This window comes from Cucurbita maxima, unplaced genomic scaffold (assembly GCF_002738345.1).
Source record: "Cucurbita maxima cultivar Rimu unplaced genomic scaffold, Cmax_1.0 Cma_Scf00005, whole genome shotgun sequence".
In the NCBI taxonomy this organism is placed as follows: Eukaryota; Viridiplantae; Streptophyta; class Magnoliopsida; order Cucurbitales; family Cucurbitaceae; genus Cucurbita; species Cucurbita maxima.
Window position 1 is genome coordinate 2,787,812 of NW_019272021.1, and position 23,051 is coordinate 2,810,862.

Consider the following 23,051-nt stretch of genomic DNA (forward strand, 5'->3'; position numbering starts at 1 on the left):
TACAAGTACTAATTGATACTTACTCCATATGGCTATTTACTTGCTCGTGTGTATTTGAGTTCTTGATTCACAGTCTTTTAAAAGTCGTTTTCCTCCTAAAATTCTAGTGTAAGCTAAACATTGTGTGTAGTTTTTTATCAACAAATAATTTTACAAGAGTCGGTCTAAACAAGAGTGAACCGGGCTAAAGAGTGAGTAAATGTCATCCATTCGCAAAGCGGAGATTATTATTATTATTAGATAAAGTTGGGTATAAAATCCATTTTTCATCTTGGAAACAAAGCACGATTGAGATTGAGATTGAGATTGAGATTGAGATTTGAGATTCAGATATTTCAGATATTCAGAATTTTGAGTTTTGAGTTTCACCATAGTTGACCCTTTTCATCTTCTTCTGCAGCCCTAACCCGTCTCCCCAGCGTCCTCTCCGCTTTCTTTCTCATTCATTTCCATTCGATCGGTTCCTCCATTTTCACTGACGCCAACAATGGTTTTCTCGCTCATCCATGGAGGCTACTTGCCTTTGCTCTTTTAGTATATGCTTCCGCCAATCAGTGAGCAGTGAGCGTCCTTCATTGCCCTCATTTTCTTCAAATTTCGTCATCTCTTCTGCCTCTTAATCTTGTAAGATTCTTTCTCTTTTTCTTTCATATTTGATCGTTGCTTAGAATACTTTCTTTGGATCATTATCGGATCTGGATTCTGATTAAGCGGTATTAGTGTGGGTGGACTTAACTTTGGATGTGTGCATCGCTTTCTTGGGTCTAGTTTTTGTGTCTACGAGTTTATATGCTTACCGAATTGGTTGATGGAATTTAATTTTTCCTTCTAAATCAATTTCGAATTAATGATTTTTGTACTTTCATTTCCAAGATTGGGGAAATTAAAGAAGTGCTTTTAAGGTCCTGTTGTTTACCCTAATTTAAGATCCTCGATCCAATCACTAATGCACAGTGAGAAGTAATGATCAAGATGCGAAGGTTCTTTCTTGTTGTTATTTTCACTTGATGAGCGAAGTGGAACCTGACTTTTTTCCCTCCCTTTAAATTACGAACACTTTCTAGTTGTTCAGTGGTATAGCTTACTTTCTTGCAACATGTTCTTTAAGAACTCTGGCTTAGAATTGGATGTCGATCATACAAGGTTTTTAAACATTGGAGCGATAGATGGGCTTGTTGAAAGTGTGGAATAAGTATTGCGCTGATTTGGTTTTGATATGCAATATTTTTTCAATAGCTACCATGGTCTATATTTACTGGCATTCAATTACCGTACCAATGGTTATTACCAGATAATGGTTTTACAAACGCTCAGCAGGTGGTCTCCAAGCAGGCAAGTTTATGAGCTGGTTGGATCATCACAGTGAAGCTCCAAGGGAAATTCTTGAATAGGTTTTTCATACCCGGCTTCACTTACTGCGGAAACAAAGTATTCCCTTTTTAAGAATGCAGAATCAGGAAAATTTTGATGCAGATAACAACGTGGAGTCTGTAATATCTATTCAAACATCAGATTACGATTGTTGGGGCAATTTGGGTGATGATGATATCCTGCAGCAGCAATCTGCAATTTTTGTTGAGGAAGCTGAGAAAGTTCCATTTGTTGGTGACAAGGCATGTTCACACAACTGAGTTTTTAATCTCCTGCATTTTTCTGTCTTCCATCTGTTTGTGTTATCTTGCATATAGGCAACCAAGTCTTATTCTTTATTCTTTCCTTCTTTTCCCATAAAGTACGCTATGAAGTAGATGCACTTATTTTATTAGCCGTAACGTGTATGGAAAATTCTTTAAACTTTGTCTAGCAACACAGTTGATAATGTCTAGAATAGGTCTGAAAATTGTTCTGAACTTAGAAATGCTGGACGTATTTGCATCGCCATTTGATTCAAAAGCCACCATTTATGCATGTTTAATGGCATTTTTTGGTGTCTAACCCTAGGGCTTATGTATCTAACCCATTTGTAATGTTATTTGTTTTTTATTCTTATCTTAACAATTGGAGCTTCATCTTATTAGTTCTTCTTGCCCCTACTTTATTTTGGCTTGGCTTGGCTTTACTTTTGCATTTTCATTCATCGAAAGTGACTCTCATTGAAAACTGCATTTTTTTTTGTCTTTTGTTTATTTTATGTTTTGAATGCCCTACAATTGTGCTTCATAGCTCTAAGATGCTTTATCAATTGATTTTTCTTTTACTCCGTAATGAACCTTAATTGCAATGGTGTTGCAGGAACCACTCACTTCTTTAGAAGCTGAATATAAATCTGGAAGTCCCATTTTGCTGGAGAAAATTAAGGTTCTATTTGTTTCTTATTGTTATTTTTGCAGAATTGTTTTTCTTAGAATAATTATTTATGTTACATTTTATGCAGGTGCTCAGTGGCCAATATATTGCCATTCGTCGAACACGTGGTGATGGGAACTGCTTTTTCCGCAGCTTCATGTTTTCGTATCTCGTAAGTCTAATTCTTTTAATTTATCTCCACAGCTTGATTATTGTACTTTTTGTGCATCATCGAGCTCGGCTGGTATTGACTTGGTCTCTCAAATTAGGAACATATTTTAGAGTCGCAAGACAGAACTGAAGTTGATCGCATCAGAACAAATGTGGAAAATTGTAGGAAAACACTTCGAAGTTTGGGATATACAGAATTTACTTTTGAAGATTTTTTTGCGGTAAATTGTTTCCATTCCGTTTTTAAGTTAATTTATCAGACACCGTCGTCCCCTGCTTTAAGTGTTATGGCTTATTTCTCCCATTTTTAACTCAAGTCAGTGGAAGTTGAGAAACAACTATTCTTACTAATCTCAAATGTGTTATTGAACATACCAGATAAAATAGCGCTACATCACTTTTATTGTTGCTAAGTTGTTTTCTTTGCAAATTGTGATGCTATGGTTTGCTTCTTTCTGAGATAGTTTGTGGCTTAAATATGAGCACTTGTCAAGGAGTTATATTGATGCAGATATATATAATTTTGCCAATAGGGAGTTCTTTTCTGAAGTTGACCTTATTGGGATACCACATTTTGCCTTCTTTTGAATTGGGTTTCATATTAATATAATTCTCATCTTCCCATGAAATAATAGTATTGTTCATGTTTCTACTTGTACGTGTGAGCTCCGAGCTAGGTTAAGCACCTTGCCTTAATGACTTTGTTTCAAAACGCCCCAATTGGCTTATAATTGTTCTTATTTTAAAATATTCTATGGCCAAATGAAGTAAATAAAGAAAAACTCAAACAAAACATTTTTTTGTTCTCCTTTATTGAATCTCTTCATCTAAGCATTTCCTCTTTCTCTCCAATTGATGGATAGGAAAGAGGAAATTAGATCAAACTAAAGAGGAAAATCTTGAGGGTTGCAAGTTTAATGATGGAAAAAGTTGTGATGAGAATCTATTTTTGTGACGACAGATTTAACTTTTGTGTCTTTACTGACATTATGTAGTTTTCTTAATTGAATTTGTTTGCTTATGTTCTCTATCTCATAGTTCATGCTAATTTTTAATAAGAACACTTTATATACCGTCTTCACCTCATTGAAGTCCTCAATCTTCTTCATGACTCACATAGAAACTCTAAAGAGCTATTCTGCTTCACTGTGTTGCCCACTTTTTAAAACATAGTCCCAGATTTATACCACCTTAAGGATGTCTAGAGTCTAGACTCATCCTTCTTTATTATTGCCTTTATTTCATTTTGGTATAAACTAGATAGATATCCTTGGTGTTTAATGATGGATGTCTTGAATATTTTTCTTTTTAATTATTAATAGATGTGTTTAAAATATCTTCACAGCTATTCCTTGAGCAGCTGGAAAGTGCTCTTCAAGGAAATGAAACTTCTATAAGGTGTCAATGCCGTGCCCTTCTACATTGGAATTTCAATTTCCGAAGTTTTATTTTATAATGGAATGTTTTGTTGTCATCAATTATGAAAATGGCCATTCATGACTGCATTTGACTCTTATTCTTCTTGGATGCAGTCATGATGAACTTGTAATTAGGAGTCGGGACCAGTCTATCTCTGATTATGGTTGGTGATGTTTGTATATTCAATGTCCGATTGGCTGCGTCTTTCTGTTTCTACTGACAAATTTGTTTCGGTAGTTGTTATGTTTTTCAGGTTTGTTACATCAGGTGAGATACAAAAGCGTTCAGAATTTTTTGAGCCTTTTATTATGGGATTGACTAATGGAACGGTTGAACAGGTTTGTTAAATTTAGAACCCAAGTTTAGGATTATGTGTTGACTTTTGTCCTTAGATTTATGTTGCTTATTTAACCATTCAAGATATTTGAAATTAAGATGATTTGGTTAGGATAACCCTCTTAGTTTCGAACAGAAGCAGTTAATAGATAATATGCAATAATGATGATTTTAGACCATGTACACCTTGGACAGGAATAAGAATGGATCATCCCGATTTCCATTCTTGTTGTTTACTTCGTTCTGGGGTATAGAGTTAGTGCGACCCGCTTAAAAATGGAGAACCGTGCTCTTATTTTGGGGCAACATCTTACGTCATAAAGGATGATCATCTGTCCAATTAGTCACGATGGTTCTCACATGGTTTTTTTTCCCATCAAACAAACTAAGCTTTAGGCTCCTTATTTTATCCTGGCGTTTATGTTCAAGTGAAATTGCTTTAGGCTTATTATTTCCCCTTTTTTGAGTTCACACCATGTGGGAGATTTGAACCTCTTTCCTCTCGGTCGATTATATATGTCATTGGCTATTATTTTTCTTTTTTGTGAATCAGAATCCCAAACAAATAGTAAGCCTTAGTCTTTGTGTTTGGGCGTTAACTTTTCCAAGGGGGTCACTTTTTATTTTTTATTTTTTATTTTTTGGTGGGGAAATTAGAGCTGAAGTGGTTGGGCTTATATTAGCTTTGCAAGAAGTCAATTAGCATTTAGTTTCTTACTTAAGAAGAAAGAGAACCTGTTTATCCTGACTTCCAAACTCATTCTCTTTGGCACAGTTCTGCAAATCGGCAGTTGAACCAATGGGTGAAGAGAGTGATCATGTACACATAATTGCCTTATCTGATGCCTTGGGTGTGCCGATCCGCGTTCTTTACCTTGATCGGAGCTCTTGTGATTCCGGTGGTGTCAGCGTAAATCACCATGATTTTGTTCCTGCTGTTAGTGATGTCTCAAGTGACAGTGCTGGCTCTGAGACTAAGATCCCTTACATTACTTTGCTCTATCGCCCCGGTCATTATGATATCCTCTATCCAAAGTAATGGTAAGCTGCTTTCATCAACTTATTGGAAAAAAACTTGATAGTTTTTGTAAAATGATGATGTTCAAGAGATTTTCTTTCTCCAGCTTGAAGTTTATTTCATGCATTTCAGGCCATTGGAAAAACATGAACTGCATCGACATTCAACACGACATTCGTTGATCCAAGTTTCGACAAGATGAAGGTTGAATCTTCATAACTGATGCTTGCCAAATGTTCTGTACTGATTTTAAATATACTGTTGAGCTGCTTGAGTAAAAAACAATTATATTCACCAGTTAACTGAAATTGGAAATATATGTGATCAGTCATTGAGATTTTCAGCCATCGTACACACGAAACACTACTCGAAACCTGACAAATATTTCGTTTTCTTTATTGGATTAGAATTCTAATACCCTTGTTTTACCTTTACATATATGTTATATTGAATATAATGACTTCCATTTGTGATGAAAGTGACTATGCATGCATGGAGACTAGAAAGGAAGAGAGTAGAAGGGTGGTGAGCCTACAAAAGTAAAAGCTTTGATCCAAATTTGATAGAAAGAGATGCAAATGGTCAAAAAAGTGGAAGGGAATAGGCCATAGTCTTCATCATAAAGTTCCACTCCCATGTTTCTTTCTCCTTGTGTGAGCTAACCATAAATGACTACCACTATAAGCGATTGACAACCCTCTAAAGTCCTAATATAATCATAAATATGAGAGAGCGACTTTGTGCATATATCAACTTAAATACATATGATGCATTTGATAACTTTCTAGAGTCCATCATAAACTATCATAAACATATACATATGAATGTGACATGATCTCGATAGAATGAACATAAAACAATAGGTTGGTACTATAGACAAATTAAGCTCTAAGTCTTATATATAGTTAGCATATTCCTTTCATTCATGGAACAAAATGGATATGCTTTATGGTTAGCATAAAGGCATGATCGATATAGAAGTTAATAACTTGGCTCAAATGGAAGAAGTGTCTTCCATCGCCATTGAAATTGAAGCTTTTAGCCATTGTTGATGGAATTTTACAACAAGCAAAAACGAATATACTTTTGTGTATGTTTTCTTCTTCTTCTTTTGCAACTCCATCAACGGTGGAGATCGTTTTCAATTATTTTTTTGTTTTTTTCCCTTTCTAATTTGTCCTCTCTTTCTCTTTGAATTTTATTTAAAATGGACCCCACATTAGGAGTGCATAGAATGTGTGCCACATTAGATTATAATCTCCAAATATTTCCACGAAGAACTTCAAATAAGATAAGAGAAGTCGTCGAAGGTGGCTCAATGATGATGTGTAACTTTACCCATGTTAGTATTCATATTAGGATTCGAAATCTAAGAGTTTACAACTTGATCACATTACTTACTCCTCATTTCTAAGAATTTACGCTTTGTTCTCATTCACATGTTTTTTAGATTTTTTTTTTCGGACATCACCCAATATAAATTTTTTAAAAGCTTATTACACTTAACTTTAAAAAATTTATGTGGAACAATCTAAAAGAAAAGTACGTCTTTTTCATATAGATTCATATATAAAAAGTCTATTCTAAACGTAGAATTTTAATATTACGTTTTTATTCTCCATTTAAACTGGAATTCAATAACTCTGTTCATCATTTCTATTTACTAAATAATTATTAAAATTTAAAAAAATTAAAATTTTAGAAATTTATTAATACCAAATATAAAATTTAGAATTGAAATAAATATAAATCTAAAAAAAGGGTATTTTGAGTTTTGTAATTACGTCATCCCAATTAAAGTGGAAAGAAATAATAAATAAAAAATTGGGTTTTGTTTTTTGTTTTTTTTATGGGTATGTTTCAAAAGACAGCGCCGCGGCTGTAACGCTGTCGTTCGGGTTTGATGAACACGCGCCCCTACAAGGCGGTGGGATACTTTAACTGTCCGTTTATTTTATTTATTTATTTTATTTTTTCCCACTTCTCGAAACCCTCTAAACCCCTCCTCTCTCACTGTCGGATAGTCTGCTGATCCGTCCATTCTCAAACCCAACGACGTCGTTCCATTTCTGTTTCTTTTTTTTAATTAAAAAAAAATCCTATTTTGTTATTTTTTAAAAACTTTTCTGGCCCATTATTTTTCATTTCATATATTTTACTCCCTAAATTTAAAAAAATATAAATTATTTTAGTTTTCATTTTATTTATTATTCTTGCATTTTTTGACAAAAATATTTAAATCTTTAATCTTCTAATCGATAAGATATATATTAAATCATTAAATATACTTACGTAGGTAATACTTACATTCGTACTAATTATACATATTTTAAAGTTTTAAAGTTTAAATATGAAAATAAATATATATATATATTTTTTTTTATAGAGCGGATGGAACTAAAAATAAATATAATAATTTTACAGAAGTTGATTTAAAAAAAAAAAAAAAAAAAAAGAAGAGAGAGAAAGAGAGGGAAGGAAAGAGAGGGGCGAAGGCAGAGGAAAAAGCTCTGTTTTTTCGCTTTAATCAATGACTGTGCTCTGTCTCTCAAAACACACATGGTTTCCCCTTCGACATTTTCAGGTTTAATATGTGAAGACACAGAAACAGATTAGAGATTGTGAAAATCTCTTGATCAAAATTCCATTTCCAATACAATATTGTTATTATTATTAGCATAACCCACTTCCATTAATCTTCTAATCTCCCTCTCCCTCTCCCTCTCCCTCTCCCTCCCCCTCTTTTTCGTTTTCTTCTCCACTTCCCTCTCAAATCCCCGTTTCCCCTTTTCCTTTTTCCTTTTCTTCTTCTTCCCATTTCTCAATCCACTTCTAGGGTTTTGAATCCAGATCATCCCCAATCCCCAGCTTATTACATCATTCAATTCCCCTTCTCTTAATCTTCTCTCTTTCTGGGAGCTCTTCAAAATCTCCCCCTCCTCCTCTACTTTCCTCTGGATCAATAATTCTTCCCTTTTAATTTCTGGGTTTTCTTTCTTTTTCTCGTTTGCTTGTCTTCTTGTCGTTCTTCTTAGGTTTCTTTTTCTGGGTTTGTTCATAGCCTCCGTCTTCTGTGTTCCTTGATTCTTGCCTTTCTTTTTCTGGGGTTTTCTCGTTCTTGATCATGGACTAAAATGTGGAAGATCTGATTCTGTTTCTCGCGATTTTTGGGGGATTCATGTCTTGGCTTACTCCCCTTTACCCTGATCGTGTTTTGATGGCGCCTTGTTATTGACATTCGTTTTCACCCCCCCTTGGGCTGCAACTTTATTAGTTTTCTCTCAAAATGCAATTCGCCAAGCTTGATGATTCTCCTATGTTCCGCAAGCAGGTCAGCTCTCTTTTTCCCCTTCACTTCATATTTAATGTATGTGTTTTTAATTTATGTTCTCTATGCAGCTCAATTTTGATGGGTATTAATTGTTATTGGGTTTCTGTGACATTCAAGGAAACTGGTTTAAGAAGTTTTAGTTGGATTTATGGCAAATTGTGGAGGAGACTGCTAGGATAATTGACGTTTATTCTTGTACTTGAGCGCATTCCTTACACTACATTATGTTTTTGAATTTATGCATTGACTACGATTTTGAAGTTTCTGTATGTTTATATATGGTGTGTGTGTGTGCCTGTCTATATATTATATTTGGAAGAAGAGTTCCTTTGATATAATCGCTCGAGTTCTTATCCCGAGCTATGTTCTTGGTGAGAAAGTTTTCCGGGTTGCAAATTTTGTTTATGCCAGAGCTCCAAAAACTTTAATTGTTTTGGTCTGTTAGGGAATTGATAAGAGAATATGAACAAATAGGTGTAGAGGATAATGGCCGCCACCATCTCTAAGCCCCATACCTTAGAAGATTACCAAACAAAATAAAAAAACCAAGCAGTCATGTTGAATAAGTAACGACGTCGTTGATTTATACGTAATAATTGACCAGAGAGATACCATAAACATTACTCTTTCTATTGTGCCTGAAATTGTTAAGATAAAGCCATACCGTACGATTACTGTTTTTTTTTTACTTAGACTGAGTTATGGACTGCAAGCGAACTGATCTTAAAACATTACCTGCACAAAAATGAGCTGTTCAAGATAGATCATCTACTGTAGACCTCATGAGTATATAGTGAACACTCAGGAAAAAAAGAAATGAAGCTGGCAGTGATTTTGGCAGGCTTAGCACAAATGAATAGTGCTCGGGCTTTTCCTTGTCTATTATATTGTTTTTTAAAGAATTTAATGAATTTTCTCTGAGAAAAAGTGAATGAAAACACGGGCATAAAAAAGAGCCCACAAAAGGGAATGAGCATAATCCAAGGGTTTTTTCGGACAAAGAACACAATTTTGAAGTGTTCTTCGATCTTTATTATGGTATCTCTTGGCGTAAATTGTCTAGCATCCTTGCTTCTTATGGTTATGCTTCCCTTTTGTCCAATTGAGAAAGCATTTTGTAATCGTCATGATTATCCGTCCTTTTGTAAATTTCATCCTCAATTAAATTGTTTCTTGTAAAGAAAAAATAAAAAATGACCTTGTCGCTGAAGTCCATAAAGAAACATGGAATCTAACAAGAGATCAAAGATCTCGCTCGCTCTCTAAAGATTCTATTATTCTCTTGCTCCAAAGATCCCACAAAGTAGCACAAACTCTGACTTGTCACAAAAACAACCCTTCGATGATCCGAAGGTAAATCTTTGAAAATATCTAATCGTGTAAGGAGCAAGCCTCCATGAAAAATTATATATAAAGAAAAAATAATAGAACAGATCAACTATGGAAGTACAATGGATACAAGAGGGCTTTGAAGCTTGTTACTGGAAGAAGTTAGAACCAACACCTTTAGATTTTTAAGCATAACCTGATAAATGATTTAATTGCAGCCAAAAGAGGAAATGAGGAGATGCCATTGTAGATTCTGATATCGGCTCTGAAAGCCGCTAAATACATCTTGAGTTTGATTTCTCTTCAAATATGCACGTTTTGCTAGGTTTCTCTTACACTAATTCTAAAGATGGGCTTAATCTTGTGGCACCATTGAATGAAAAGATTGCATGCTTGTTGCATGTTCATACCAGCTGAAGTATTTTTCGTATGAACATTGTTTAATTGTATGTATTTTTGTTGTTAATGTCCTTTGTGATACAGATACAAGGCTTGGAGGAAAGTGCTGAATTATTGAGGGAGAGGAGTTTGAAGTTTTATAAAGGATGCCGAAAATACACGTACGTTTATTTTGGCATTTTCGATTCTTTATTTTTCGTATGAACATGCTTTTATGGTTATTCGATGTTTTATGTGTAGACTTCCTGCGACATTAATTTTCTTCTTTTACACTTATTCATGTAGAACTTCTAAAAATTTCATTGCTTAACCATAGCTACTCTCAAGGTCAAGATTTGGCAAGAATTTTCTAAGTGCCATTTCTTTTTCTTTCTTGCAGTGAAGGACTTGGTGAGGGATATGATGGTGATATTGCCTTTGCAAGTTCCTTGGAAACTTTTGGGGGAGGGCATAATGACCCAATCAGTGTTGCCTTTGGAGGTATGCTTGTTTATTTTGAAATTTATTATACCCAAGCTCGAGACATTAGGCCACATGATTTTGTGTAACACTTGCATTGAAAGTTGTGATTGTTTAGTGGCGTTTTGTTGCTTGCTTTGTCGAGTGAAGTCGCATCGATATCTCTTTATTTGCAACAAGTCTTGCTTTATCTCCTTTCTTTTTTCAAATGATGATTGCATGTACGACTTCTAGTCGAGCAGTGGTTCGATTTTTCTCGGTCAATTGACTTGCCGATGATATTTCAGGACCTGTCATGACCAAATTTACAATTGCATTGAGGGAAATTGGGACATACAAGGAAGTTCTTCGCTCCCAGGTATAGTTTGTCTCATGAGTCTTCTGTTATCTTTTCTTTTATCACCGTTCACGAGTGTAGTTTTTATCCATTTTTCTTTTCTGTAAATAGTTTTGTCTTGGGAAAGCTGGATGTAATTTATGTTTCGCTTCATTTAAATTTTTCGTTCATACACGAAAAATATTATTGGATGTCGAGTATTCTGTTAGAAAACATTTTATATTTTTCTTCATTTTCTATTCATCAGGTGGAGCATATGCTTAACGACAGATTACTGCAGTTTGTCAATATCGATTTGCTTGAAGTCAAGGTACTACAATTTACAATTTGTTTGTCCGTTTGTTGTTGAGCACCTCTTTTAAGGGATCTATTGTTAGTGCAGGAAGCAAGGAAGCGCTTTGACAAGGCTAGTCTTCTCTATGATCAGGTGTGTGATTGTTGTAACGTCTGTACCGTGATGTTTTGTTTATTTTTATTGGATTTACGTATCCCAAAACTTAGATTCTTTTATTAATATGTAAAAGAATTAACAAAAATTTAAGAATTGGAGGTTTCTCGAAAGTGATTATTTAGAGAATATAATAATAATAATCATAATAAAGTGAAGTTGAAAAACAAAACTTTTATTGAGGAAAAGTGAAATAATACATGGATACACGAAAAAGGAGAAACCCACAAAAAAGGAGCCAAGTATAAGGAGGAACGTGGCCGAAAGAAAAATAGAGAATTTGACAAGGGATCAAACATCATAGGAAGAACTTTCTCCCTGTGAAGACTATTATTTTTCTTAGCTCATAGACCCCACAAAATAGCACAAACCCTAGCCTGCCACTAAACAACCCTTTCTCACGAAATAACCGATGGTGGAGAAGTTCCTTGATCAAGCCCTTGCAACCATGAGAGCTAGCGAGGGTAAAGACGAACACTTCGAGAGCTAGTGAGGGTAAAGACAAACGCTTCGAAGAAGCCATGCCAAACGGCCTTAAAAGTTAGACCCCCAGAGGATATGATCCAAGTCCTAAGCCACCTTCTTGCAAAGAATACAACAATGTGGCTTGACTAAAAAGGCCCTTCGGCCAAAATCTGATCCAAGGTGCTAACTTGTCTATGCAAAACTTGCCTTAAAAAAGAACTTGACCAAAAAAAAAGAAAAAAGTATTCACAGGAAAAAAGTATTCACAGGAATCCAATGGAAAAAAGCAGAAAAAAGCAGAAACTAAAGAACTAAAGAACCAAGGCATCCGTTATTTTTCTATGGGTTAATGAATGATGGAAACCCAAAATAGAAAAAAGCAGAGACTCTGCTGAGAGAGCATAGCCGCAACCTAATCCTTTTTGGAGGAGAGTAATTGGAAAAAATGATGAAACAAAGAACATGGGGGTCTGTCTTCCAACCACTTATCTTCTAAAAAAAAATAAGTATCACTCCCATCTCCTACCTCATCATATGATTAAACTGGGAGGAAACTCAGTGATTGTAGGATGGAGAGGCTCAATATGATTGTAGGTTCTTTTTCGGATATTCGGGCTCAATATGATTGTAGGATGGAGACGCTATTATTAAATTTATGGTGCTATTGCAGATGGTTCTTTGTTGACTTTTAATTACCTTATCCACGATTCATGTAGAAGTTACTGAAGAACTGAAACATCTTGGTTTTATTAGTAGCTTTAGTTGTCTTGAAGTTATTTTAGTATGATCTAATGTTTTAGCGTCATATCTTCTTTAGTTTTTCATTGGTTACCTCTAGAAAACTATGACATTTCAGGCTCGTGAGAAATTCCTGTCACTTAGAAAAGGGACTAAAAGCGACGTTGCTAGTCTTTTGGAAGAGGTATTATGCTCAACCCAAATTTTAAAATGTTCTCATCCTATTTTTTTTTAGAACAGAATTTAGTGGTATTGAATTCACTCACTAGATCTAATTTGGTCTTACACGCTCCAGGAACTTCATAACGCGAGATCTGCATTTGAGCAGACGCGCTTTAGTCTAGTAATTTCCGCACTCTCTTTTGATTATTGATACATGATTCATATTATATTTCATAATAATTCAACTCATAGTATTTTATACTTTTATCCATCTTTGTAGGTGACTGCTCTTTCTAATGTTGAGGCCAAAAAAAGGTTCGAATTTTTAGAGGCAGTGAGTGGGACGATGGATGCACATCTTCGTTACTTCAAACAGGCGAGTTCTTGAATTAATTTTGGCTTATCTGTTAACTGTATCTACGTATTCGTACTCATCTCTTGCATCTGCCCTGCAGGGTTACGAATTGTTGCATCAGATGGAGCCGTATATTAATCAGGTTATCTTCTATTTGTTTTGAGCTAAATCGAACATATTCAATAATGGACATATCTCCAGTTTTAGGATAACAATTATCTGAAATTCAGATCAATGAGACAAGAAAGTTTTGTGATGAATGTTTAATAAATTTAGCTTCAATTCCAGGATACTGAAAAAAAGGCAGTTTCTGGTTTCGTGTTTCTCATGAAAAAAATGCAGTTTCTGAATTCTGGTTACTAACAACATTAAATTGTGGGAGACTCGACTTGGCTCTGATCAACTGTGTATTTATATAAAATTGGTGTTGAAATAACTGATGCACTTTTGTTTTGCAGGTGTTGACCTATGCCCAGCAATCAAGAGAAAGGTCCAACTATGAGCAGGCTGCTCTTAGTGAACGGATGCAAGAGTACAAGAGGCAGGTCGATCGGGAGAGTAAGTGGGCATCCAATGGTTCTAATGGATCTCCTAATGGAGACGGTATTCAAGCGATCGGTAGAAGTTCACATAAAATGATTGAGGAAGTTATGCAATCTGCTGCAAAAGGAAAGGTTCGGAAATATTGCATATTTTTGCGTGTCCATTTGCATTATATCACTGATCTTTAAAGGTGCAAGATGCAGTAAGCACCTTGCACATAAACGTTTTATCTGTCTTTTTCACATGCCTATAATTTTATGTTCATCCATAATTTAGGTTCAAACCATTCGACAAGGTTATCTCTCAAAGCGGTCTTCAAACTTGAGAGGTGACTGGAAAAGAAGATTTTTTGTTCTTGATAGTCGGGGATTGCTGTATTATTACCGCAAGCAGTGCAGCAAACCATCTGTGAGTAATTAAATCATGTTACTTTGTCATGAGCGGGACATCTTTTTTCTCTCTGTTACACAGTAAATTCTGAATTTGCTTCGCGTGTATATGGCGTTTATTTTAGGCATCTTTAGGACAACTAGCTGGTCAGAGAAATAGTTCAGAGCTTGGTTCTGGCCTTTTGAGCCGCTGGCTTTCTTCCCATTATCAGGGTGGGGTGCATGATGAGAAATCTGTAGCTCATCATACTGTTAACCTGCTCACTTCGACGATCAAAGTCGATGCGGACCAGTCTGATCTTAGGTTTTGCTTCCGCATCATTTCACCAACCAAGAGTTATACTTTGCAGGTTCGATTTAGGAGCTAGTTTGGGCTGTAAATTGATGCTTCACTTCTAGATTTTTTGTATGAAAGAAGATTCTATAATGTTAAGGTTCCCTATAAATCTATTTCTGCATGTTAGTGCAGGCAGAGAGTGCACTTGATCAAATGGATTGGATTGAAAAAATAACTGGAGTTATTGCTTCATTACTAAGTTCTCAGGCTCCAGAGAGGGTATTTGCTCTGCCTTTTTTGTATTTGACTCAAGTTTTTCAAATATTAATGTTAACAATTATTCGTATAATTTTTGTTCGGCCGATCAGTGTCTTGCGGCGGGTAGTCCCATGGGAAGTTTTCATAACAGATCTACCAGCGAGAGTAGTTCATTTGAAAGTTCAGACTTCGATCAGATAGCGGTTGAAGAATATGCATCTGAAAGAAGCCTTAATTCTTCTCATATGGAACGCCCTTCAAGAAATTTGCAACAGCAACGATCAGCGATGAGAATTGAGAAGCCAATAGACGTACTTCGTAAAGTATGCGGTAATGATAAGTGTGCGGATTGTGGAGCTCCTGAACCCGACTGGGCATCTTTGAATCTCGGGGTTCTTGTTTGTATTGAATGTTCTGGTGTTCATCGTAATCTTGGTGTTCATATATCAAAGGTATCTCGAACCTGTTTTTCTTGCATTTTATCCTGTTGTAGTGTATTCTTTGGGTGCTCTTCTACTGAAAAGGAAGCATGATGCCATTATAAAGGGTAATTTATGTGAGATCCCACGTCGGTTGGAGAGAGGAACGAAGCATTCTTTATAAGGGTGTGGAAACCTCTCCCTAACAGACGCGTTTTAAAACCTTGAGGGGAAGCCCAAAGAGGACAATATCTGCTAGCGGTGGGCTTGGGCCGTTACAAATGGTATCAGAGCCAGGCACCGGGCGATGTGTCAGCGAGGAGACTGAGCCTCAAAGGGAGGTGGACACGAGGCGGTGTGCTAGTAAGGACGCTGGACCCCGAAGGGGAGTAGATTGTGAGATTCCACATCGATGGGAGAAGGGAACGAGTGCCAGCAAGGATGCTGGGCCCTGTAGGAGGGCGGATTGTGAGATCCCACATTGGTTGGGGAGGAGAACTAAGCATTTTTTGTAAGGATGTGGAGACCTCCCCTTAGCAGACGCGTTTTAAAACCTTGAGGGGAAGCCCAAAGAGGATAATATCTACTAGCGGTGGGATTGGGCGGTAGTAATTCATTGAAAATGTGAAAATTTACTCCATTGCTTTGAAAATGTTCGGAGTGGCATAACAGCAGTATGCAAATGGCTAGTTGAGTAATCGACAAGTAATTCACTCGGTATACGTGTTATAGTCCATGTAATCAGGAGCTAATAACTGTATAGGTGAGATCCCTTACATTGGATGTCAAAGTGTGGGAACCTTCAGTTATCAGTTTGTTTCAATCCCTTGGAAATACCTTTGCGAACTCGGTTTGGGAGGAGATGCTGCAATCCAGAAGTGCCGTTCCCGTCGATCCTGTAACGACAGGGTAAATGAACTACGACTTAATATATGGTTTTCTTTTATTTGGTTCTGCTAACATTTACCTGTTCTTTTTGTGATGAAGCTTGTACAAGTCTGATAAACAGCATATGCTTTCTATCAGCAAACCTAATCATTCTGATCCAATATCAGTGAAGGAGAAGTTCATTCATGCAAAGGTGTGATCACTCTTCTTCTAGTTTTTGCTTAGGTCTTCAAATTTACTAATACTTATTTCATACTTCTCATTCAAACCAATCCGTACCCCCGAAACTTATAGACTAAAAGAACTAGTTTTTATAAGAACCTGTTTAAGACCTCTAAGTATAGATGTGACGGCCCATGCCTACTGCTTGCAAATATTGTCCTCTTTGGGCTTCCCTTCAAGGTTCTTAAAACGCGTTTGCTAGGGAGAGGTCTCCACACCCTTGTAAAGAATGCTTTGTTCTCCTCCCCAACCAACGTGGGATTTCACAATCCGCCCCCCTACTGGGCCAAGCGTCCTCGCTGGCACTCGTTCTCTTCTCCAATCGATGTGGGATCCCACATCTACTCCCCCTTCAGGGTTCAGCGTCCTTACTAGCACACCGCTTCGTGTCCACCTACCTTTGGGGTTCAGTCTCCTCGCTGGTACATCGTTCGGTGTCTGGCTCTGATACCATTTGTAACGGCCCAAACCCACCGCTAGCAGATATTGTCCTCTTTGGGCTTTTCTTCAAGGTTTTAAAACGCGTCTGCTAGGGAGAGGTCTTCACACCCTTAAAAAGAATGCTTTGTTCTCTTCCCCAACCAATGTGGGATCTCACAATTCGCCCCCTATGGGGCCAAGCGTCCTTACTAGCACACCGCCTCGTGTCCACCTCCCTTTAGGGCTCAATTTCCTCGCTGACAAATTGCCCGGTGTTTGGCTCTAGTACTTTTTGTAATTGTCCAATCCAACTACTAGAAGATATTGTCCTCTTTGGACTTTCCCTTTCGAGCTTCTCTCAAAGTTTTTAAAACGCGTATGCTAAGGAGAGGTTTCCACACCCCTATAAAAAATGCTTCGTTCTCCTCCCTAACCGATGTGGGATCTCACCACTTATGAATAATAGCTGCAATCACCAAGTGCCGTAGTATTTCAATATCAGTTCAGTCATCTTTTTCTTCATCAACAATAATCTTCTTATTTATGTTAACATCTCCTTGTTCTTGAGAATAAAGGATGTTGCAATGCTTTTATTACATCACTAGTATTGATACTTCTTTGGGTTTTGAAGTTAAATGTACTCATGTTTGTCACTTCTCTTCGGATGGCAGTATGCTGAAAAGGCTTTCGTTCGGAAACCAAAGGAAAATCAATATCCTCATTTAGTCATGCAACAGATATGGGACAGTGTACACTCGAACGACAAGAAAGCCGTTTATCGTCTCATTATAAACTCGGAAGCAGATGTAAATGCAGTGTACACGCAACTGCCTTGTGGCTCTTTGACTCTTGCTAAAGTAATGTTACTGCAGGAGTCGACTGGCCTCGAACAACATAATTACAAAGCCAGTGATTTCGTTGAAAGATCTACGAGCTCTTCCAACTTGGGAGGTACAGGTGATGGCCAGCCAATCGAGGATCTAGAAGGCTGCACACTCCTGCATCTCACTTGCGAAACTGGAGACATTGGTATGCTCGAGCTCCTTTTACAATGTGGTGCAAATGTTAATGCCATAGACTCTCGACATCAATCAGCACTCCATCATTGTATCGTTAAAGGCAAAACTGGGTTTGCGAAATTGCTTCTTTCCAGGTTAGATAGTGATTCCTTACCTTAAATATTTCCACTCCTTTGATTTACTTACTTCACACCATAATGGTTGAAAACGTTACAGGGGAGCCGATCCACGGGCGGTGAACGGAGACGGTAAAACCCCTCTCGAGTTGGCAGTAGAGCTAAAACTTAATGATGTTGAGGTTCTTGCTATACTGTCTGATGCAAATGGTTGACATTGTTGTGGTGAAATTCCTGAAAAAGGAGGAAGAAGGAATATAAGATCATGGAATTTGTAAGATAGATCTGTATTTATATGCTTTGGAGAGGTGGTGGCTGTTTTGTTTTTGGTTTTTTTTGGTTTTTTTAAGGAATCCAGTGGGAAGTGAAGTGGCACGAGTGTTCTTGAGAAGGTTAAAGAGAGTGGTAGGTTATATATAGCTTGCCTGCCCCCTTGGGCAATCTTTGCAAGTTAGTCCAACAGAGTTGTATTATTGTAAAATGGCCCAGTTTGGCTGTTGTCTGAGTGAATAGCAGCAGCTTGAACTTGAAGCCGAGCCGAGCCGAGCCGAGCCAAGCCAAGGGGCTCTCCCTTTTGTTTCTTCTTTGATTTTATTTTCAGTTTGCTTCCATTTCTTGGTGAAGCTTTTGATAATTATTATTAATCTCTAGGGCATTGTGTATTTGTACATTTTTTTAATTATTATTATTATTATTATTATTATTTACTTTTAATATTATTAATCTCTTTGGCTATTGGTTGTATCAGTTATTATTATTATTATTAATCTCTTATATTATTATTGCTGTTACATAGTTATGGGCTTTTCAGAAAGCATGGGCCCACATGCCATATGGGCCTGTATGGGCCCAATCAAACAAATTCCATTATCTTAATTTTTTCGGGGAAAATTATTTTTCATTTTGTAGTAAATATTTAAATATTGTTGTCCTTGGTTCTATTGACCACACTTGTCGATCTACCATTGGTTCGAGGTAAGAAAAAAAAATTAGAAAGGAAAAAGGATGATAAGATAAATAAAATAATAAAAAGGAAAAAAGGAATTGTATAATAATTATCTATAATTGCAATAAAAATAGAAAAAAGAAAGAACCCAATTATTGGAGGGTAAAGAAAAAAAAAATATAAAGAAAAAAGCAATGCGTAATTATATAGGTGAGATGAGCAAAGCGCAAACTCCAAAGGGCTGGGAAACGAACGGTCAGGATGTGTTGCAGACAGAAACCAACGGAGGAGATCCAAATGAATATGGGCCCACTGAACATCTCTCAAAAGGCGGGAAGGGGTGCTCTGTTCTGTTCTGTTCTGTTCTGTCTCCGAGGACTGCTGATGGGGTCCTTCCCTTCGCCCTAGCAGTTGCATTCTCAACTTTCGCTCTCTGTCTCATACAACCCCTTTTGTTTTTGGGCGCTCTCTCTGTTTTTGACTGTTTCCCTTCATTGGGTATTCATATCCAATCCATCTTTCTTTGAATTTCTTTCAAAACATTACAATTTTCTTCTTTTCGACCTTAGGGAACTACTTGTCGGGCTGGTTTTTGTGTTCGTTTGTCTGTGTTAATGGAGCTTTGGACTCCATTTTTCCACCTGGGTATCTGAAACCCTCAAATTTTTACCATATTTTCCCTCCTTTCCGTTGTTTTGCTCTCTGTATCTCTCGCTTTTGTAGTTGAAAAAAGCTATGGAAAAGTGCGAGTTTTGTTTATTCAATGGCGAGAGTAGCGGATTCTCATTTGAATGGTCTCTCATTCCCATTACGAACCAAATTCCTTAGTTAGTTTTTGCTTCCCATTTGTGATTCTTTTGCGTCTTCCCACTGAAGATTTCCCCCACTGAAACCTCCTCCAATGAATCCATGGCCACGCATCCTTCCACTTGAGGAATTTCTTCAATAGCTTCTTCTTCTAGCTTCGAGATTCGAATATTTCTCAAACGGGGCTGATAAATTTTAATCGCAAAATTTTTAGGAATTGAATGAAGCCCTGTTTCGAATTTTGTTCTTCGAATGGAGAAGAAAAGACATAGCGTTAAGGTTACGATTATACTGCTATTCATGTTCTCCTTGCACTATTTCTCCGACGCTAAATGTCAGGAAAGAACAAGCCAACACCTCGCCTCCTCGGGACCGCCATTACCAACAAACTCTCCACGGTTAAAAAATGGCGTCCGAAGAATCATTTTCAGTGTGCTGTTGGGGTTAGTTACAGGGTTAATGGGTTCGATTCTTTTCGCTTGTTTAATCCGCAGCTTCGTTCGATACCTTAACAAAACCCCAATTCTGAAAGGCCCCGTGATATTTTCCCCCATAATCGACCCCAAAACCCTCCATCATGCCCTCAAAAACGAAAATCAGCTTCTGGGTTCCAACCCTCATGGGAAGTACTACAGAACCGTTCTGGACAATGGGTTAACCATCGCCGTGAAGCGGCTAGAAGGGTTCGAGAACACAGCAGCTGCGGTGGCGAGGAAGTCAGAGAAGAGGCGGACGCAGCAACAGCTTGAGAGGCTGGCCAAGCTGAGGCATAGGAATCTGATGAGCTTAAGAGCTTATGTTGGGGAAGGGGAAGGGATGTGGTTGGTTTATGATTATGTGGGAACAGGGAGCCTTGAGGATGTGATGAACAGAGCGAGGGGGAATGAGGTGAGGTTGGCGTGGGAAGCAAGGCTTGGGATTGCTGTTGGGGTTATAAAGGGTCTTCAGTATCTTCATTTTGAGTGTGATCCTCAGATTCTTCACTATAATTTGAAGCCTTCGAATGTCATGTTGGATGCTGAGTTTGAGCCAAGACTAGCTGATTGTGGCTTGTTTAAGTTGTTCTCTAACTTGGACATGGCTGCTTCCTCTGCCTATGCCTCCCCTGAGTGCTTACAGGACTTCAGGTTTGGATTCTATAACCAACCTATACGTTTGATAACCATTTGGTTTCGATGTCCTTTTGTTCATGTCTTTTGATACTTAGATGTTGAAAATGTTGAACTACTGCTAAAACTAGTGATGATGTAGAAATTTGAGCATTGAACATTCTGTTTTGATACTAAGTCCAAGTACTATTGAATCCAAAGGGTTTAAGTTGAGATATTTGATCTGTTCTTAGTAAGAAAATGAGCTTAGCTGTTGGGATATCTTCTGGTGCTTGAGCTAAAGTTTAAGAAACTAAATATAACAGTAAGCCCACCGCTAGCAGATATTGTTTTATTTTTGTTTTTCCTTTCGGGCTTCCCTACAAGGTTTTTAAAACGTGTTCACTAGGGAGAGGTTTTTACACCCTTATAAGCAATGGTTCGTTCCCAATCCACCCTCCTTCAGGGCTCAACGTGCTTGCTGGCACATCGGCCGATGTTGGGCTTTGATACCATCTGTAACAACTCAAGCCTAATGTTGGATGTGGGTTTGAGATGTTACAAATGGTACTAGAGGTAGACACTAGGTGGTGTACCAGCAAGGATGCTGGTCCCGAAGGGGGTGGATTGTGAGATTCACGTCGGTTGGAGAGGGGAACAAAGCATTTCTTATAAGGGTGTGAAAACCTTTCTCTAGTAGACCCATTTTAAAAACTTTGAGGGAAAGTCCGAAAGGGAAAATCCAAAGAGGACAATATCTACTGGCGGCGGACTTAGGCTGTTACACTAAATGATAGGAGGAGTTCAAACCCAAGGCCGGCTAAATGACTTTGAACTCAAAAGCTTATTCTATATTTAGTTTCGTATATATTTTCTTAAGAAAGAAAACGGTTTAAACCATAATGAACCAATAACATTTCGATGTCGATACATAAGTCGGGATAGTTTCGAGCATTTTCCTCGAGAAGTAGTTGTAATCCGATTCGACGTTTGCTGTTTCCAGTTTTAACAGGTATACCGACAAGAGTGACATCTTCAGCTTTGGGATGATTTTGGCTGTTCTACTAACAGGTAGAGATCCGGCCGATCCATTCTTCAGAGAAGCAGCAAGCGGAGGAAGTTTAGGTCAGTGGCTACGACACTTGCAGCTCGCCGGGGAGGCTCGAGAAGCTCTGGATAATAACATCATAGGTGAAGAAGGGGAAGAAGATGAAATGATAATGGCTGTGAAGATAGCTGTTGTGTGCTTATCAGATCAGCCAGCAGACAGGCCTTCCAGTGATGAGTTGGTACACATGCTAACCCAATTGCACAGTTTCTGAAAACTCCAAGTAGCTTTTTACTGTAAAGTGGTGTGATCTGTCTGTTAATGATGTAAAGAAGAAGCTTTTGTGCAAAGGAAATTCAAGTTTGAGAATGATTGTTTGATGAGCTATAGATCTTACCTTGTGGCATACAACCGAAACCGAAACGATTCCTACTAGATAGCCTTCCCGTTCTCTCTTTTTATAGCCTCGGGGATGAACTAAAGAAAGGAAGTTATAGAATGGGACTGTAAAGGTTCGTGAAGTAGACGACAATACTTTTCAATCCCTAACCTGGTATATTATTCTAGCACTAGAATTACGTGTTTCTTTCTCTAATAAGGTCAACTTTTAAGCTTTTTCGTCGACAAGTTTGGAATTTGCGATGTTCGAAAGATTGATGTAAGCTTATGAACGAGGTGTTGCCTAAGATTACATATCCATGTGTGAAGAGGAAATCATAAGGCCCAATTTCAATTGAGATTTACAAATAATGTGTAACTGTCTAAACCCATCATCAGCAAATATTGTTTGCTTTGGTCCGTATGTATCGTTGTCACTCTCACGGTTTTAAAACGCGTCTACTAGTGCGAGGTTTCATGCTCTTATAAAGAACATGTGTCGTTTCCCTCTCCAACCAATGTGAGATCTCACAATTCACCCTCTTTAGGGGCCAACGTCATTATTGGCACACCGCCCAGTGTCTGGTTATGATATTATTTGTAACAACACAAGCTCACCGCTAGCAAATATTGTCCGCTTTGGTCTGTTACGTATACCCATCAGTCTCATGATTTTAAAACGTGTTTTACTAGGGAGAAGTTTCCACACTTTTATAAAAAATGTTTCGTTCTCCTCTCCAACTAATGTGAGATCTCACATTATTAAATCAACTACAAATATCATTCTTACTCGAGCTAAAAGAATAAAGAATGAAGTACAATAGTACTCTTGCAATTTTGTCTAATACCCAAAAAAATGGGAGATCAAAGAGAGAATGGTAGTTACAAAGGTCCTCACATGTGACATAAAACAAAAGAATGGGTAGTGAGGGAGACGAGTGCATATGACGTTAAAGTATACCTAATAAATGTCGGCCAAC

At 37.5% G+C, this 23,051-nt stretch overlaps 3 protein-coding genes across 6 annotated transcripts; all 3 read left to right on the forward strand.

Moving 5' to 3' along the window:
• The first annotated feature begins 287 nt into the window (after positions 1–287).
• Positions 288–5,627, forward strand: LOC111479550 (ubiquitin thioesterase otubain-like). Of its 3 annotated transcripts, none has more exons than XM_023124255.1 (10): positions 288–624; positions 1,315–1,613; positions 2,233–2,298; positions 2,375–2,458; positions 2,556–2,678; positions 3,803–3,855; positions 3,990–4,039; positions 4,114–4,214; positions 4,988–5,253; positions 5,363–5,627. In XM_023124255.1, exons 2-9 carry the CDS (start codon positions 1,446–1,448, stop codon positions 5,249–5,251), a joined length of 909 nt encoding a protein of 302 aa, XP_022980023.1. In that variant the 5' UTR covers positions 288–624; positions 1,315–1,445; the 3' UTR covers positions 5,252–5,253; positions 5,363–5,627. The 3 variants fall into 3 exon arrangements, with proteins under 3 accessions (XP_022980023.1, XP_022980024.1, XP_022980022.1); XM_023124256.1 differs by having other exon boundaries at positions 292–624; positions 1,292–1,613; XM_023124254.1 differs by having other exon boundaries at positions 292–624; positions 1,318–1,613.
• Positions 5,628–7,835: 2,208 nt separating this feature from the next.
• On the forward strand, positions 7,836–18,503 carry LOC111480072 (ADP-ribosylation factor GTPase-activating protein AGD3-like). Its single transcript, XM_023125019.1, has 19 exons — positions 7,836–8,561; positions 10,374–10,450; positions 10,669–10,769; positions 11,036–11,106; positions 11,333–11,395; positions 11,468–11,512; positions 12,855–12,920; positions 13,032–13,079; positions 13,179–13,274; positions 13,354–13,395; positions 13,712–13,927; positions 14,073–14,204; positions 14,311–14,535; positions 14,655–14,741; positions 14,831–15,172; positions 15,903–16,048; positions 16,127–16,220; positions 17,341–17,822; positions 17,905–18,503. Exons 1-19 carry the CDS (start codon positions 8,517–8,519, stop codon positions 18,017–18,019), a joined length of 2,493 nt encoding a protein of 830 aa, XP_022980787.1. The 5' UTR covers positions 7,836–8,516; the 3' UTR covers positions 18,020–18,503.
• Positions 18,504–18,926: 423 nt separating this feature from the next.
• LOC111480075 (inactive leucine-rich repeat receptor-like protein kinase CORYNE) lies at positions 18,927–22,128 on the forward strand. Of its 2 annotated transcripts, none has more exons than XM_023125023.1 (2): positions 18,927–20,684; positions 21,658–22,128. In XM_023125023.1, the coding sequence occupies exons 1-2, from the start codon at positions 19,810–19,812 to the stop codon at positions 21,965–21,967; spliced, it is 1,185 nt and encodes a 394-aa protein (XP_022980791.1). In that variant the 5' UTR covers positions 18,927–19,809; the 3' UTR covers positions 21,968–22,128. The 2 variants fall into 2 exon arrangements, with proteins under 2 accessions (XP_022980791.1, XP_022980790.1); XM_023125022.1 differs by having other exon boundaries at positions 18,936–20,684; positions 21,649–22,128.
• The last annotated feature ends 923 nt before the right edge of the window (positions 22,129–23,051 follow it).